The 19780-nt window shown below is 35.9% G+C and overlaps 1 protein-coding gene across 3 annotated transcripts in view; it reads right to left on the reverse strand.

The window, feature by feature from the left end:
* The window catches only part of LOC124605800 (protein turtle homolog A), a 113845-nt gene that overhangs the window by 12295 nt on the left and 81770 nt on the right, over window positions 1–19780 (reverse strand). The window contains exon 6 of one of the 3 annotated variants that reach the window (XM_047137737.1): window positions 8991–11715. The exons of the other annotated variants lie outside the window; for them this stretch is intronic. Within the exon in view, the coding sequence (XP_046993693.1) occupies window positions 11666–11715 (50 nt within the window). The 3' untranslated portion in view covers window positions 8991–11665. Of the gene's footprint in view, window positions 1–8990; window positions 11716–19780 lie in introns of those variants that run through there. 3 annotated transcript variants of the gene reach the window in all.

Below are 19780 nucleotides of genomic sequence, written 5' to 3' on the forward strand. Positions count from 1 at the left end.
AACCTACCACTGAGTATCATATATCGCATTGCTTTAGAACTCAAGAACACATTCTGCAAAACATGTAACTCAGTGTCACACTAATGCTTATCAATGAAAGTATCATCATAATGGGAATCAAATGAAATTTGTGACTGGACTGATGATTTCTCGGTACAGAGGACACAGTATGTTACCTTGAATGGACAGACATAAACAGAAGCAGAAGTAACTTCAGGCATGCCACAGGAAAGCATGTTAGGACCCTTACTGTACATGTCAGATATTAATGAGTTCAAAAAAGCATATGTTTCAATAGACAGATGCACACTGTTTAATATACAAGAATATTTTAAAGTGGATCAAAAGACAAGACAGTCAATTAAACAAACGTTAACTGGTACCAGTTCAAAAGTAAAATTCCAAAGCGACTTGTGTGGGAGATCGACTATCCCCAATACTTTTCAAACTTGTTCTAGATGACGGTTCTGCTAGAGACCTATATGGATAACACACAGTTACATAATTTGGCAAAATACCAAAGTATCCAAATTTAAATACTCATGATAAGTCATCCAACCATCAGGAATAAGTCATACAGGAAACAAAGAGAGAATCATTAAATTAGAAAAAACTTATAGAATTACATGGAAGAAGTACAATAAAAATACTGATACAGCAAAATTAAACCATGCATCACAGTAGTCAAACCTGAAATATTACATGCAAGAAACACTAATCAATGTAGGTAGATTACTAACTAGACACAGAAAAAGAGGACAGGGAAATACTAAGGAAATTTTTTGTACCAGTTTGTGTTGACTGGATATTTGTCCCAAGGGAGAATGTCATTGAAATGATTAAAAACCTGAAGTGGCTGAAGCCTGATGATTATATATAATAGAGGGAAACATTCCACGTGGGAAAAATATATCTAAAAATAAAGATGCTGTTACTTATCATACGAAAGCGTTGGTATGTTGATAGGAGACAATATCATCAGGCTTCAGCCACTTCAGCTTTTTCATCATTTCAATGACATTCTCCCTTGGCACAAATTGATTAGTGTTTCTTGCATGTAATATTTCAGGTTTGATTACTGTGATGCATGGTTTAATTTTGCTGTATCAGTATTTTTATTGTACTTCTTCCATGTAATTCTATAAGTTTTTTGTCTCCTATCAACATACCAACGCTTTCGTTTGGTAAGTAACAGCATCTTTATTTTTAGAGAGAGAGAGAGAGAGTGAGAGTGAGAGAGAGAGAGAGAGAGAGAGAGAGAGAGAGAAAGAGAGGGGGGGGGGGGGGCGGAGGATATGTGAGTGATGTGCCCGTCAACCACTCAACATCTCTGCTATACTCCTTCCATTACCTGTCATTCACGAAGGACCTTACAGCACCATTTATAGTAGAATAGTAACTATTTATTCCTGATTCAATTGTCTGCTGCACATATGGTGCAAGTAGTTACACTAGGTGTTGGCTGTTTTCTATTACAGTGTGACATGGGCATTTTGCTGCACTTCTGACATTGTTAGTGACATAAGATGTTCACCTAGAAGTTCTGTAAAAGAAAGAACACTTTTCATTTACAAGAAATCATCCAAAGGCACACCAAGCATTACATGTCCTTCAGTGTTTTGGAGGACAAAAATTCTGCTATAATGGGAGAATCAACAAACTTTGATCCATTTTTATTTTATGAATAGTTCAGGATATTGAAATGAGGTTCTGTCATGTGATAAAAGGCAGAGGGGCATATACTTTTGCTACACAGGTACTATTCTTAACGCTTGTATCAACTGAGATACTGAAATAAGTGTGGTTTTCTTTATAGCCAGATGTACTTTCTTATGGCATTTGGTACACGAGTACCATGGTATAACACTTGTTAATCTTGGAATTGGAATTTTGTCACAAAAATATCCAAGAAATGGTGCTCCTATTGTTTACTTGTTTGTCGAAATCTTTTCAGTTAAAAATGAGCATCTACACTCACTTGAAATAGCTTCCCTAAGCATCTTCTGATACACTAGAAGTTAGCTCACAGTCCATTTACAACAATCATAGTTGACTCTGTACCCACATTGTATAAAGTTCATTTACCTTAGGGGCATAGGTCTATCTTCTTGCTGTATAGAACAATGAAGCTTAGCATGAATATCATCGTATTTACCTTTTCAGGAGCTTCTGAATGACATTAAAAAGTATACTGCACCATTTTAGAAAAATGGTATACTTGTTTTAATATTTTAATTTACACAAAAGTTACAAATATTAAACATACAACAAAATTATATTTCATCTTGCCTACTTTCGCTTTCCAAAATTCTCCTTTCATTCCCTTGAACCATTCATAAAATAAAAGGAGTGCAAGTCTCAGGTTGTTCAGCATTCATACATTGTCATCAGTACTGTTGTTCTCTTTAGGTCTGGCTATCATACCATATTAAGGAGACTTCAGTTCTGGCACTGCAGCAATTAAAAAGTTATTTCTAAATTACAATGATCTGAGGAAATAGAAATGCAATTTCTTGGATCATATCAAATCAGATGATGAAACATTTGAAGGTTGCCATCACAAACTTAAGTCTATGCAACACTCACATAACAACAAAAAATTACAAACTAACCTCAATACAGAGAATTATAGCAACCATTTTTTGAGTCAGGAAATGATAACTTCTCAATGAGGGCACATTAGCAATTTGAATAGCTTCTATAATATGCAACAATAGCTGTATCACATTTCTGAAGTCAAACACTGAGGTGTGTTATTACACAAACTTAACTGGATGACAAAATTTGTGTGTATTCATGGCGAAACAGTCCTTTGAGTTAGAAGTTTTCTGAAACAACTATTGTGCACTATAGCTCTGGCACTTATTAACTTTTAGTAGTTACTTATTTCAGAGCCTGAAACTACACCTGGATAGAATAGAAAATGTGTGGGAGGTAGGGGTGGATGGTGGGGGGGGGGGGGGGGGGGGACATTGGCAGGCAGCAATAAAGGTCATAGGAGTCTAATAAACTGACTGAAGGAGCACATAGTTCAATGATGCTGAAATAAACATTATTAGTGACGATTACATGGAAAGATAACTTAAGGTGTGCAAAAGTTAATGTGAAAATATAAGGACTTCTGGAATATTTTGGGCTGTTTCTACTTTTGTATTCTGGATAACCCCTTTGCTTGACATCAGGACCATACTCTACACTACCATTCACCAAAGTGTCAAAGTACAACTTTAGTCGTCAGTGTTTTTTTCCCACAAAGTAAATAATTTCTGTTACCAGTTGTGGTTACTGTTTGATTTTGGCAAGCACAATGCCTTTATAAAATATATTTTCATTTTCTAATGATTTATGTAAGTTTAAAAATAAGAACACAGTGTTCTACTTCCCACCACAAACTACTACTACTACTACTACTACTACTGCCACCACTCTTCATCAGAAATAATCTCTTATTCACAAAGTTTAATGCCTATTTGTGACTAATTTAAATGGATGGTCAAGTCAATTTAATATAATTTTCAGAAATGACAGACAGCAAACTTCTAATTATCTGGGTGCAGATTATTCAGCGTGTGAATTATTCATCTATTTTTTCTTTTTTTTTTTAAAAAAAAGGAGAGAGAGAGAGAGAAGGAAAAAAAAGGGGGTGGGGTAGTATTCTCTTATAAATACAGTAGTGGATATCAGTACAAAGGCATGGATATTTGCAGGAAAATTAACTTTGTTGGTTGGAATAGCTGTGCACAATGTGTATGCAACAGTATGAAATCCAGTATGACAATATGTGGAGTCAAATGGTATTGAATTGGTGTCAGTAGTAGAGTGTGTAACAAGACATCAACAATTGGTGGTAGAAGATGGAGCTCAGTATAAAGACAGTCAGCTCTGTTTGGTGTTAATGTGTGCATACATGCCTTTACTGCAGACAGGAAACAGACACCATTAGTGACAGTGAATGTTGTGCACATAAACCATGACTGTGACAATTCCGTGCAGAAAACAATTATCATGGTGATGAAAAAGAAAAAAAATGCTACATACAAGGAAACGGGACTCTCTAATCATCAAATTGCCAAGAAAAAGAACAGATCAAGTACACTATATATAAAAACAAAGATGAGGTGACTTACCGAACAAAAGCGCTGGCAGGTCGATAGACACACAAACAAACACAAACACACACACAAAATTCAAGCTTTCGCAACAAACTGTTGCCTCATCAGGAAAGAGGGAAGGAGAGGGGAAGACGAAAGGAAGTGGGTTTTAAGGGAGAGGGTAAGGAGTCATTCCAATCCCGGGAGCGGAAAGACTTACCTTAGGGGGAAAAAAGGACAGGTATACACTCGCACACACGCACATATCCATCCACACATACAGACTTGTGTCTGTATGTGTGGATGGATATGTGCGTGTGTGCGAGTGTATACCTGTCCTTTTTTCCCCCTAAGGTAAGTCTTTCCGCTCCCGGGATTGGAATGACTCCTTACCCTCTCCCTTAAAACCCACTTCCTTTCGTCTTCCCCTCTCCTTCCCTCTTTCCTGATGAGGCAACAGTTTGTTGCGAAAGCTTGAATTTTGTGTGTGTGTTTGTGTTTGTTTGTGTGTCTATCGACCTGCCAGCGCTTTTGTTCGGTAAGTCACCTCATCTTTGTTTTTATATATAATTTTTCCCACGTGGAATGTTTCCTTCCATTATATTGAGATCAAGTACACTGATTGATAATTTTGTCAGACTAAGCACACCATGTGGACAGAACGGAAAATGTGGCCAAAGTAGAAAACTATCTGAGGCATAGAAAGAGTTATTTTTGCACAAATCCAGAGCCACAAGCCATTATTCTTCTCAACTTGTTGCTGATTTACAGTTACCAGTAACTGCCAGACATGTACAACAAATTTTGCCACATGACACAAGAAACAAGTGCAGAAACCCACATTAAAACCCAAATATAAACAGGCTTGATTTAAGTTTACTGAAAAACATATATCATGAACTTCAGAATGGGATAAAGTGATGTTCAATGATGAGAAGACGTTTAATTTAGATGGCCAGGATGGATTTCAATATTATTGGATTTTTTTTTCAAAGAACAGAGCAGCAGGTAAGAATGAGGAGTAATTTAAATGTGAAAGTGTTATTATTTTGGCAGCCTGCTGCGCTGAAGGTAAATTACGCATTGGTTGGCTGAACACTAGAGTGAACCCTATGTACAACGAAATGCAGAAACAGGATTGATTAGAATGTATGAGGATCCAGGGGATAAAAGTCTAATGTTTTAACACAGTAAAGCATCTGTGTATGGTTCTGTTACAATCAAAAAGTGGTTCGAATGTAAAGATATAGATGTCTTGCCCTGGTGTGCACATAGCCTAGACTTGAAGCTCAATACACTTGCAAGGTATGTTTATTGTAATGAAAGGTAATTTGAGGCTGTGCATGAGCTGAAAAGAGCAATATACGAAGAGTGGGCGACAATTTCACTGCTGAAACTATACACCCTAATGAAATCTATGCCGAAGAGGATTTTTTAGGTAATTAGGAGATTTGTTTTGAGGCAATTAGGAGGATTGACAATGTAATAACAATGAAATAACACAACTGGACACTGAGTCCTTTATACCAGTTCCCATCCAGGAGATCCAAGCTCCTTATATTATTATTTGTGTTATGAAAGAAACTTTTTAGTTCTGTTACAGCTGTTTATGTCTTATATGTATCTACTACTTTCATAGTGAATTCGATACATATACGCTTCAGACATTGTACTATTGCTTTCACAGAACCCCACCTTTACACTGATTTCCACTACTATAGTTCTTTAGTTTATAATAAAAATTTCTGGATGTGAAGACACAGATGAGAAAAAACATCCATGAGTGATTTAACAGCAATACCTGTGAACTGAGATGAGAGCAACAAAGAGGCACAATATAGGGAACAAAGTGCATTTGGTACAGAAAGGCAGCAAAGATGAGGTGATTAAGGAACCTTTTATTAGGCACACCAAAGCACTGAAATGCAATAATCTGTTATCAGAGTATGCACAAAAATTTCTTCTGACTGTGCTAATTTTTTGACTCTCAGGAGAATGAGAACCTTTGTCAGGAAAAACAAGTGAAGCAAGACAGAAGAAAATGGACAGTATTTTCTGAATGTGAACTGCAAGTGAGTTAAAAAATGAATTACAGTGTGTCTTAAGTGCCTTTTTGTAAATAAGACATCAGTTTCCTGTGTGTATTGCACAAATAATGCAGTGGGCTTTCAAATATGATTTTTTACACATTTATACATATAGGAAAAAGCAGGCTGCAGTAAGAACATAGTATTTGGGATTATCTGTGCTTTTCAGTTATTTGTGAAGTCTCAGTTTCGTATTAACTCAAGATATTCAGGAGCTTGCTATATTTGTGAGTAAAGAAGCACAATAGTCAGTGTGCAGTTAGAGGGTTAGGGTTCAATGTGTTGTTGACAATGAGGTCACCAGAGATAAGGCAAACACTCTGAGAGGGCAAGGAAATCAGCCCTTCTTTTCAAAGGAACTACTCTGACATTCACTGTAATCAATTTAGGGAAACCACGAGAAAACCTGAATCTGGATGCACACAGAGAGATTTGAACCTCGGTTCTCCCAAATCCAAGTCCAGTACCCAACTCCCATGCCATTGTTTAGTAATGTACTATTATCTACACCTGTTTATTCTCCAAAGTAAAAGAAAGTGTAACAAACTCATTAACATTGGCTTCATAAATAGTAAGCACTAATAACAATTACAGTCTTAACTACCATGTCATTACAATCCTTGAATAGTATTTTCCTCAAACAATGTATTGGATACTTTATTAAACAGCTTTACAACTACCTAACTGAATATAAATGAACTGTGGAGATTAATAAAGCTTGTTATCATGCATTTTTACAACAAAATACAACACATTTTCTCACACATAATAGAATTGTACCAATTCATAGTACCAAAAAGTGATGGCTTTTATACTGTTCTATAACAGATGCTTTTACCGATTCTAAACAGATTTGCTGTGCATTTTCATATGAAGAAACAAATTCTGCATATTCAATGGGATTTTTGAACCCTGTATGGTAGAGATCATCTCAGCAGGCATTTCTTTTAAATGTGGTACAGATACAACAGAAAAAGGCCTTTTGTAGTTGACATTGCTTGAGAGTGCCAACTGTAACTATTTCATTTAAAGGGCTATAATGTTTGCAATAAGCAATTTTGTGTTTGTCTTGTTGGCCTCACTGATGCAGATGACGATAATGGAAGGGAGAGGGTGAAACTCAGTGCTGGTACTTAGCCTACTCCTCTCAAATAGTTCGAAAGAAGGCATTGAGATTAATATCCTGACCCAGAAGGCTGATCATCAATAGTGTTACTTGCCTTTATTCTATGAGATCTTCCCACCCCCCCCCCCCCCCCTCCCCTGTCCAAAAGATGGAGGTCAGAAATTTTTACATAATCAGGTTTTAAACAGGCTGCCTCTGAGTCAAGTTACACCACAGAAGTGTGAATTATCAATGTAATTACAATAATGGAAATTCTTGGGTGGAATATAAATTATGAAATGAGTGAAATTAATTCACTGTACAGTTGAGTTGTTGTGCGGCCAATAAGCACATAAGAAGACTGAAAATACTGTTAAGCTTTCGAAGGAAGCTCATTTTGAGAGCTAGCTAGTACAGAATACACAGCCACGCACACAGACTGTGAGTCCTGTCCAGCTGTAGTGCCAGGGCAATATAGTCGATCAGGACAATGAAGATGTGCAGTTGTATATATGTATGTGTATACTGTGCGTGCTGAGGGAATTGGGTTAGAAAATGAGACACTATAAGTACTTGGTGAGTTTTGCTTTCTGAGCAGAAAAATGACTGATGATTGTCAAAGCAAGATGATACAAAATGAACGCCTGACTAGAACAAGAAAAATAAATATTAAAAGGAGGAATCTGTTGAATCTAATATAAACTGATGTGTTAGGAATTAGTTTCTGAAGATATTCATCTGAACTTACAACTGAATGAAAATGACTTGTATGAATGATCAACAGTTCAGACACAAGGAGAATAGATTTTCAAATGCGGTGCTACAGAAAATGCTGAAGATTAGATGGATACATCGAGTAACTAATGGTGGGATATTGAACCAAATTGCGGAAAAAAATGTTTATGGCACAACATAACTTAAACAAGGGATTGGTTAATACAGCATTAGGGAATCATCAATTTGGTAATGGAGGGAAGCACAGAGAGTAAAAACTGTAAAGCATGATCAAGTGATGAATACAGTGAGTAGGTTCAAATGGATGTAGGTTGCAGTAGTTATGCAAAGAAGAAGAGGCCTGTCTTGGGACTGAAGACCACAACAGCAAACTGTTTACTAGTTAGCTCTGAGGGAGGAAATAGTCCCAAAGCCTTGAAATATTTTCAGTCTCATTTATATCTATTGACCATACAACACCTAAACTACACAGTGAGTTGTTACTTTTACACTTACCAGTCATCAATCAAATTTGTGGAAGTGAGAGTGTTGGATGATGTCACAGAACAAGTGAGGCAAAGATATGTTTGAAATTGTACAATATCAACATGGAAAGCCACTCCCGAACTTTGTGGTTTTCATTTGACTATTCTGCAGATAGTAAGGAAATGTCTTTTTAAACTATACAGATTTCCAATAGTGCAAGAACTGGATAACACCGATAAAGTAACTAACAAGGAGATTAAAATAGCAATTAAGTGGTTAAAATCATATTTGTGTGCATGAATAATAGGATTTAATTAGTACTTCAACTATCACTGCCCTGTTAACAACCTATATTCACAATCATTAGCTATTGTCTTTCTGGTAAGTTTGTATTCGTCAATCAAGTGGCAATATCTGTACACACTTAAACATATAGTCTTCAGCATTGGAATGGGAAATAAAGGAGCGTGTTCTGGGTAATTAAAATAAAATAATAAAACTCAGAAATGAAAAAAATAATATATTTGCTTAATAAAGAAAACAAGAAATACACAATATGATCATAATCTGGTTACTGAATCAAAGGTTCAACAGTATCTGTGACACATTGCAGCTACTACAGTAAAGTCTCTATAACAGACAATTCTTTAAAGCTTATTTTATATTCTGGAATTACTCCAGCACCATTTAGGAGCACATTTCATGTATTTCTATAATAAACTATTTAAACAGCGTAAATATTTAACTGTACCCTTACATCACTGTCACGGAAGACTGCATTAGTTTCTGTCCTGAACATATATCAACAAAGAAAGTCAGCACTAAAGGCAACGGTGCATCGGGACGGAATATACAATACTGTTTTGCATGATTTGTGTACAAGATCAATATTTACATATGTTCTGAAGATGCCAGTGAAAGCTGAACATCTCTTTTACTACACAACTCTGATAAATACCAACTAAGTATTTTTGCATGCTTTTTCATCAATTACCTTCAATCTGCACAGAATCAACACTCTCACAACAAAGCAACAATAGCTGTATCTTTAAAGGGGATGACACAGGATGATTTGTCACATCTTGATGATATAAGGCAAGGAAAAATCTGACAAAAGAGGTGAGATTCTACTTTTAAAGCTCATACAAATGAACATGCAACGATATTCAGAGCACCACTCTGAAAGTCACATTCAGATCAGCAAAACACAAGGACAAAGGAAAATTCAATTCCTGGGAAACTGTGGTATTCAAAAACCAATGTAGCCTCTCACTCAGCTGAGGAATGAAATTGAATAATGAGCAATGTAAGTTAGTATCAATACTATCAAACTATTTACTTTACTTACTGATAGTGAAAGCGAAATGTTGATTAAAATTATGAACCAAAAAACAATGTTGCTATGTATAAACTATTCAACTCACTCAACGATATTTTTTAATACTGAATGCTGTATGTTTAAATATTCCACAAATCACACACAAGACAGTGAAAGAACAAGCAATACTAATAAGCATAACTTTAAGAATGTCTGCTGATTGTACGTTTCAGAAAATAAAATACAGTTGAAGTGAACAAAAATAATACATACAGATACAGTTTTTTGTGCCTATTATTGCTGGAACAAGATAACGCAGATATAAAACAAACAAAATTCCAGAATTTCTGGACAAGTAATACAATGAAAAACAAAAAGTTTAACTTAGATCACATCACATACAGTGATAAGGTTATATTAAATACATGGGACCTAGCCATAAGACAACATTTAAGTATAACAGAGATTAACAGAACATAAAGCTCTCTGTTAGGCAAAAATGAAAGTTTCAAAATATGCACGAAATACCAGCAATCAAGAGAGTGGTATAAAAGATAAGTGAACCACAAAACAGGGAAACTTTTAGAAGCAAACAATATACTACAATTTGATGCTCAAACTGACCATAAACACATATGGTTCAGCAAAAGGCAACAGCTACAATTAGATTATGAAATTTTCGGCCTGAAAAACTTCAACAAAAGAATGAAACTTATATATTGTTTACCGAAACATCACAACCCCCTGCCCATGATAACAGAAAAATAGCAACAAAATGATTAAGTTAATCCTGCTTATGTGTTATAGGGCTGAAAGAATGAAGAGCAATGTGTATGTAGTCAAAACACAAAGGAAGAAATTGTAAATGAAAGGGGACACACCTCTTCCACTTCCGGAACTGAAATACCTGGCTTCAAAATCTGGAATGTCGTCTTACTATTGGCCTTCTTGTCATATCCAATTTGGTAAGTGATCCTTCATGTCTGATATGTCACTTTACAGTCACATATCACACGACAGCAGAAAACTAGCAAAATATAAGCTGCCAAAAATTCATTAATTTTGAGAGAACTCTGTGATGGCACAACATTAACAGCAATAATGATGGTATGAATGAATAGAAAAGAACATTATCACATTACTGACAAAATATGTGGGGCTTTGGATTCAGTTTTACACTATATAACACTTAACAGCTGGCAATGTATATGATATGGAGGCCATTCAGGAAAAACAACAGAAAAACACAATATGCGAACGAAACATAATAATAAACACAGCATATTTTTGAGCAGCACACTGAATACAGAAGACAAAAAATAACAATTTACACGGTGTGATATTTCAACATAAACACTATGAAAGTATAATACCAAATAATTCACTTTCTTTAAAAATTAGCTGTCATTACAATCTCAGTCAAATATACAATAACAAAACTAGCAGAACACTTATTATATTCAGACTTACTAAATATGTCTACTCTCAAAAAGGAACAAGCATGAAAGAAGAACAAGAGACCACCCCATGTAGACAAAACAGGTACATTTCTTCAGTGATCTTTTCACAACTAACAAGATAACACACAAAATATTGTGCATTTTGCAATTGAAGTTGAATAAAGTAGTGAGAGAATGTAAATTAACATGATTGTTTATATGTTTAAGGCTATTAGTTACACTAATTACACCAGGACATGCTCAAATCTGTCTACAGAAGCACGAGCCTCAAACTACAACAGTGCAAGAAACTATAAACACAATGATTACACAACTACAATAACAAAATATATTATAACTATAACATTTCTTTGGAATGGAAAAATATTGGCTACATGTGTACATTCATCTTGCGAGCTGTTGAATCAGAGAGCACTTTCAGTTATCTCTTGTTTAGAAGGTGGTTGCCGATTGGCTGAAATATTCAGGCATTACACATTTCATTCAGAAAATATTAACAAGTCTATTACAACTTGCAATAATTGCAAATCAATGCCAATAGCTGAAGTTTTAAGAAGTTAGCAGTGCAACATGCCACATGCAACACAAAATGTTTTCTGCCTTATCAAATGATACAAATGTTAATGTGATCTCTCAAAACGTATTGGCTAGATCGAAATAAAAGTATTTACCAAATTCATATTTTTAATATTGATTAGATACTTAAATTATATTGTAATTGTAATGAGATTTTTAATAAGCCAGACATTTTTAACACCACACACACACACACACACACACACACACACACACACACACACACACACACGTAATTCCAGAAAGACAGTTCAAATTTTATCTATAAATTAGTGTGAATTTAGAAAGCATCACCTGTGCAAAACACAGTTTGCCCTTTTCATATGCAATATCCTGTGAACCTTGGATTCAGGTCAATAGGCAGACTGTCCCTCGACACATAAAAAGCTCCAAGCATATGGCACTGTTTTGAAAATACGCAAATGGCTCAAAACTTTTTTAGCCACAGAACCCAGTATTTCACTCTGGATGGCAAAAGTAATAGAGACAAAAATTTTCTCTGGAATGTCCCATGGAAGCAAAACCACATAGCTTAAGGACACCTGTGCACTGCTTACAAACAAACAGTGTGGTGGATCATAACAGCAGCAAACAACTAGTATGGTGTAGCATTATGCTGAGTAGGGAACACATGAAAGTTACACAGTGACTGTTTTGAAATTATTTTATGTTATTCATGTGGTGTGCAGGTCAAATTTGTGGTCATAATGGACAAAATACCTTCCATATGTTGTGTGACCAGGTGTACAGGAAATTCTTCAACATGACTGAAAGTGCAAGTTTTTTCATATCCAAAGAAAAAAATAATTATTCAAAAAATGGGAACAAGCTAGCCCAAGGGAAAGTTCAACTAGTAGCAGAACAACAACAGTAAGTCATATACATTACTTCATGATTATACTGCTGTATAACATAAATAATGTGAAGCATGATCTTCAATTTACACATAACTTACTACTTATTGTGTTACTGTTTTGGCAGTATTATCTTATTATTATCATTATCATTATTATTATTATTATAATTATTGCATAGTGGGATATTGAAACTGAATAGTGTGCATGAAATGTGTCCACAGCTCTAGATAAACTCTATATACAGATTTAATACCCGTTCATTTGAAATTTTCCATGAATGTTTCAATACGTTGTCATTGCATTCATAACAGTTAGAGGACACTAAACTACCAATTTATTGTTGGGCTATGCATGTAACACTTGTCTGCAAATTTTAGTTTACAACATTTTATTATTTCCTGTTCCATATCAGTGGTTTGCTTGCTGTGAAGTGAAGTCTGGTACGAAACAAAAGTGCACAAATGTTTTGGTATGCTCTGTGTCATGTGTTTAGAGAGATGCTTTTTTTTTTTATCAATTTAGAACACTACCTATGTGAGGTTATTACTATGTCAACTGAGCTACTGGTAGAAATTTAAACAAGGCATCAATTCAAGGAAGTTGGCAAGAGTAGAGGTTTACATCTTACCCCCAAAAGATTAGAGAACCGACTCTATGTTTGTGTTTTATTAGTTGGCTTCTACAGAGTAACAAACGTGCTTTTTGAATAATGTAACTTGGGAAAGAACAGGCAGCCTAACATGAATGGCCAGACACCAAGGTCTTTATGATAACTAGAAATAGTTATGAAATGTAGTATTTAGTGTTTACAAATATGAAAGTTTCCAAGATAAACTATCTTATACTAGTCCCTAACTAATATTATTACGAGCATCAGTTCTGTGTAATTGCCATGTGGATTATTGATTGTAGATGTATGAACAGCATTTTCATGCTCATGAAATTATATGATCTTCTCAGGATAGCAGAAGAAATGGAGAAGTACATCACACACTCAATGGACCAAATCTGCTTTCAACAGAAGTTCCATCTGTTTCCCAAGTTGTTCTCTCTACTTGAGCAAAGCTGGAAGCTACAGAGTGGATCCCGAAACAAAAAGACAGAAACTTGAAGAGGAAAATATTCAGGCAGTCGTTCAGTAGAGTCTGTAGGAGAGGGAAATGTATTTGGAAGGTCAATTCTTTCTACAGCTACATATATACCCCGCTAGCCACCAAGCGGTGTGTGGCGGAGGGCACAATTCACGCCAAAGTCATATTCCCCCCCCCCCCCCTCCCCCCATCCCACTCGTGGTACGTGCACGGGAAAAATGACTGTCTGAACGCCTCAGTACAAGCTCTAATTTCCCTTATCTTTGAATGGTGATCATTGTGTGACTTGAAAGTTGGTGGTAATAATATATGCTCTACATCCTCGGTGAAGATTGGATTTCGGAATTTAGTGAGCAGCCCCTTCTGTTTAGTGCGCCATCTATCTGCAAGTGTGTCACACTTAAAACTTTCTATGAGATTTGTAACACTCTCGCGATGGCTAAATGTACCAGTCACGAATCTTGCCACTCTTGTTTGGAACTTCTCAACCTCTTGAATCAGACCCAACTGGTAAGAGTCCCTTAGAGATGAACAATACTCTAAGACTGGACAACCTAACATATTGTAAGCTATTTCCTTTGTTGAAGGACTGCATTGCTTCCGGATTCTATCAATAAACTGCAATCTAGAGTTTGCCTTACCTGTTACTGTTAATCTGATCATTCCATTTGAGATCATTTCAAATAGTCACACCAAGATACTTGACGATGTTACTGCTTCCAAAGGCTGGGCATTTATTTTGTACTCATACATTAATGGGGATTTTCGCCGTGTTATATGCAGTAGGTTACACTTACTAATCTTGAGAGATAACTGCCAGTCATTACACCACGCATTTATTTTCTGCAAATCCTTACTGATTTGTTCACAACTTTCATGTGGTACTACTTTCCTGTAGACTACAACATCATCGGCAAACAGTCTAATGCCGCTGTCAGTACCATCAACCAGATCGTTCATCAAGTTGCTGTCTGAGGAAAAGGAACAATTTTCAATGATAAAACTACCTGATTTCAGGGATATTGTTACAAAACCTACATCTGTATGGTTTGCTAACATTCAAATAGTTCCTGCTCCTGCGATAAAATATTCTGTTCTTGTTAGTGAAACTCTTGATGTGTCAGTATTTGTTTGACCAAGCAAACAAACAAACAGGGTAAGCCTAAACGGGGATAAGTTTTTACCAAGTGTGTCAAGCTTGGGTGAATTAGGTAATGTGTTAGACTGTGTGGAAAAAGTTGATATGGACATGAATGCACCAAATGATATTGAGCAAATTTTGAGTTTTGTATGTGAGATTCTTCAGACACTTGTTTTATCTGAGTACAGAAAGAGCAAAAACATACACTTTCCCATTGAATTGTTGAAATTACTAAAATCAAAGAAACTTTCACACACTCCACCATACATGATATTTTATTGTTTATCTTACAGTACTTCTCTATGTGGTTATACATTTATCAGAGATTCAGGTTTTTTGTAGGCCCTCTTCTATCAACAATTCAAAGAGTGTTTTGGTATTACTTAGGTCCCCAGAAGGAGGAATGTGAAAATCATTTTTTGCCATATATAAGAGATAAATGTAAATTTCTTAAACTGGATGAATATCATGTCAACCTTCTAAAAGATGAAATATATCTAAAAGAATATTTTGACTACAAAGGAGAAAGTGTTGTCTGTATGGTTAATGATGAATGTTTGACAGCAAATGCAAAATATGTCTTCATGATTAGCAGTATTCTGAGGAATTTTAAATATGTTGTTCATATCTTACTAGCCTAGAAATTAAAAGGTGATAATTTATACCAATGAATAAAAGAATAATACTGTGTCTTGAAGAGACAGGATTCAAAATATTGTCTGTAATTTCATATAATAATTCTGATAAGAGAAAGGCAATACCATAATTTTTAAATCCACCTTCAGTCTCTCATGTACATAACCATCCTAAAAATTCAGCATGTGACTTTTTTTTTAACTTACTGAGTGAACATTATGAACTGCATCTGGTATAGCTGTTTAAAGCAAAAAAGAAGAAAAAGAAAAAAGAAAAAGATAATTCCTGTATGAACAATGTAGGAAAAGATGGATTGCTACTGACAGTGAAGAAGAGACATTAAGTTGCAGACAGGCACAATTAAAACACACTTACATAAAGCTTTTGGTCAGAGCCTTCATCAACTAAAGAGGAACCCTCACTGTTCATACACACTAGCAAGCACACCTCATGCACACATGACCAACAACTCCAGCATCTCAGGCCGGCCTGAGGTGCTGGATGATCTTCATTGTGTATGAATGGTGAGTGTTCCTCTTTTGTTGATGAAGGCAGTGACAAAGTTTTATGTAAGTGTCTTTTAATTGTGCCTGTCTGCAACTTAATGTGTCTTCTTTATGGCAAGTAGTAGTCTATCTTTTCCTACATTATTGGTATTCCTACCTGGAGTTTCCACTGTTTAATTCCTGTATGATTTATCCCACATTTCAGAAAAGTGATTCTCATATGCATTACGCATGTTTTGACACCTTACTGATGACCCTGAATATGAAAATCTGGCAACATATTGTTATGGTCTAATTTTGAAAGTAATAGGACCAAATAACTTCTAAAAACAAGCTGCTAAACTAGTTCTGCAAGTTTTTGATGATGTCACAGCTAATGCCCTTCAAATACTAGAACACTAGGCCCAAAACACTCCTTATCTCACACTGTAGAAACAGAATATTACATTAGTTTGTCTGTAAAATGGTAGAAAATAATAAATGTGAAAACACCATTCAAATGTAACAGGTTAAATGATGCATTCATGAGCCCTTTAAACCAATGTACAGCAGCTGAATCCAAGTATGCATAACTTAAGGGAACAATTGAATGGCTAAATAGATGGTAAAAAATAAACATCCGACATCCTTAGGGCTCATTAACAAAAGAAACTTGTTCAGCATTAATGCAAACAACAAAGGGTTTTATAAAATTTTCTGAATATTGTATTACTGAGTTGCAGTTTTCCTACTTTCTTCTGGAAAGTTTCAAAGTAATTTGCTAAGGGAGAAATTCGTAAATGATGGGCAGTTATGTGGAGGTCAGCAAAATGCATCAGGCATATGTATCAGGTAGAGCAGAAGCTTTACTTGCAATTTTGTAACTAGGCTAAATTTAAAATCAACAGTTTTCGGCAAGATTAGTATAAAATCCATAAAAGATATTTTGTCACATGTACCAAATAATGACACTGAGAATTCTGCTATATGATAAAACAGAAGTTAATTCATCATAAATTACTAAAAAGTGAAAATTTGGCTATTCTTACATTCATAGAAGGCTACTGTTGCTATTTTGTTTTGACACACACAAACTGTGAGTTTTCAAAAGATATTTTGCTGTTAGATAACAATTTAGATGACAGCACAATGCATTCCCTAATACAGAATGCAAGTAGAAAAAAACTAATTCCTTGCTCTCAAATTTTCAGTGTGGTTGTCCTCTTATCTGATTTAAGAAATTGTGTGATAAGTTTGAAAAGTTTCTTAAAGTACCAAACCAAAAAGAACTCATTTCAAACCTGGCTTGGGATTCAGTTTTAATGAATGAGCTGCTTTGGGAAAGGAATGTGGTAGTCACAGTGGCCCCTTTTGTTCTCCATGTGTATAAACGATCTGTCTATATGTACATGAACTATCTGTCAGATTAGGTAGGCAGCAATCTTAAAGACTGCCTGCTTGTGATGCTGTTGTGTATAAGAAAATGCTGACATTGAATGACTGTAGGGATATTCAAGGTGACTTGGAGGGGGTTGGGTTGGTTGGGGGAAGAGACCAAACAGCGAGGTCACCGGACTCATCGGATTAGGAAAGAGTGCGGAAGGAAGTCGGCTGTGCCCTTTCAAAGGAACCATCCCGGCATTTGCCCAGAGCGATTTAGGGAAATCACCGAAAACCTAAATCAGGGTGGCTGGGTGCAAGATGACTTGGACAAAATTTCTATTTGGTGCAATGATTGACAGCTTGTATAAAATGTGAATAAATGGAAGTTGATGTGGATTAACATAAGTTAATGTGAATGGATGGGACGTACATTCCTGTAATGCTTGAAAACATTGTTAATGATAACCTGCTTGACTCAGCCACCTCAATTAAGTATCTAGATTCAACATTGTGGCGTTGAGCAGACTAAAAGCCATTTCCTTCAGTGTTCCTCATCACCAACCACATGCACCATGCACGACCTTATGAGAGCTACACCAAATGCACTTGAAGTGTCCAATTTTTGGTCTTCTTTTATGTATAATTATGTCAAATATATATATACACACACACACACACTTTTGACATGATAAATAAATACATTGCAAAATGACATGACATGCAATGAGCACATAGCATTAGTTCAAGGAAGATAAATGGCTAACTGGTTTATTGGGTGAGTCCTGCACCTACACAGGAACTGCAGACAGAGCAATTGTTTGAGCCTTTTGAGTACTACATAAGAGTTACAGATCACCATGTGCTGTTGTATTTGTCACTGGTCAATTTCATTACCACAAGAGTGTTGTGCAAATGTTTTGTAATCTTGGATGGGAATCCTGGGAGGGACAAAGAGAATATTTTTGTGACACACTATTGATTTTAGAAAACCAGCATTTGCAATAGATTGCACAATGATTGTACTATCTACAATGTTCATCTCGTGTAATGAACAAAGTAAGGGTGATTAGTGCTCTTATGTGGGCATAAAGGTAGTCATTTTTTCTCTCACTCCATTAGTGAGTGGAACAGGAAAGGAAATGACTAGGAGGTTAAAAAGTACCACTGCCACACACTGTACACTGATTTGGTGTTTTGTGTGTGTGTGTGTGTGTGTGTGTGTGTGTGTGTGTGTGATCAACTGAAGGTATAAACACACAGTGATGGCAATGTCACCCCCACTGATGGCTCGGACACTTCCATCAGTGGAGTGCATGCGCTCTACTCAAATGATTACCAAAACACAAATGAGGGAACTGGCCTCAGAAAAGTTTCATATGCTCTTTTACACTCCCACTGGTAGCTTACATGCTGAATCAAACTTTTCTGACATTGTAAAAACATACACAACTTCCTTTATAGTTAGGATGTAGAGTACATTGTGAAACAAGTTTCAATATGCAGAGGATGTCTTTTTTATGTGTACAACACTGACTTGTGTCTCAAATGTGCTAATATGTGTGGTGTAGTGTCGTGATCATGTTGGAGATGATGACAGAAGGGAGAGGGTGAAACCTGGTGCCAGCACATAGCCTCTCCTCGCAAATAGCGTAAGGGGGCCACCAAGCTTAACAGCACTAGCCAACGGACGGATCACCATCAGCAGTGACACATGTCCTCAATTCACAAGACAATTGCGGAAAGGTTTGGAACTTAATCAAAGATGTTGGCGCAAAAACTAGTGATCAAGAATCATATGCCACCACCTCTGCTTCCCTTTCATCTACCAACAGGATTCGAACCAGCTGACATCCAAGTAAAGCACTACCACACAAGCGTGCTTTAGCGATCTTCGTTATGGATCTTTCTGTTCTGTATGTTGTATGTACTGCAGGTCTGGGGAGTTTTGTGCTTTTTGTGTTCCCTTTTTATTTACATTTTTCTTTAGTTTTATTGTGATTTTGTGGTGGAGTTTTTGTATTACATTGGTGTTGTATCCATTGTTTTTTAATATGAGTTGTATTGTTTCCAATTCTTTTTCATTTTCTCTGCAGAGAGGAATTTTAGTAAATCTGTGTATCATATGTTGGAAAGCTGCTATTTTTTGATTTTGTGGGTGGTTTGATGTAACATGTATATTTATGACTGTTGCTGTTCGCATTCTGTAAACGTTAAATTTGTGCTTATTGTCATCTCTGTTTATTCATATATATGGGAAGACAGAGACAGAGAGAGAGAGAGAGAGAGAGAGAGAGAGAGAGAGAGTTGGCACACTACATCATACAGCAAATAAACCACACTAAAATACAGC

Source organism: Schistocerca americana, chromosome 1 (genome assembly GCF_021461395.2).
Source record: "Schistocerca americana isolate TAMUIC-IGC-003095 chromosome 1, iqSchAmer2.1, whole genome shotgun sequence".
Lineage (NCBI taxonomy): Eukaryota > Metazoa > Arthropoda > Insecta > Orthoptera > Acrididae > Schistocerca > Schistocerca americana.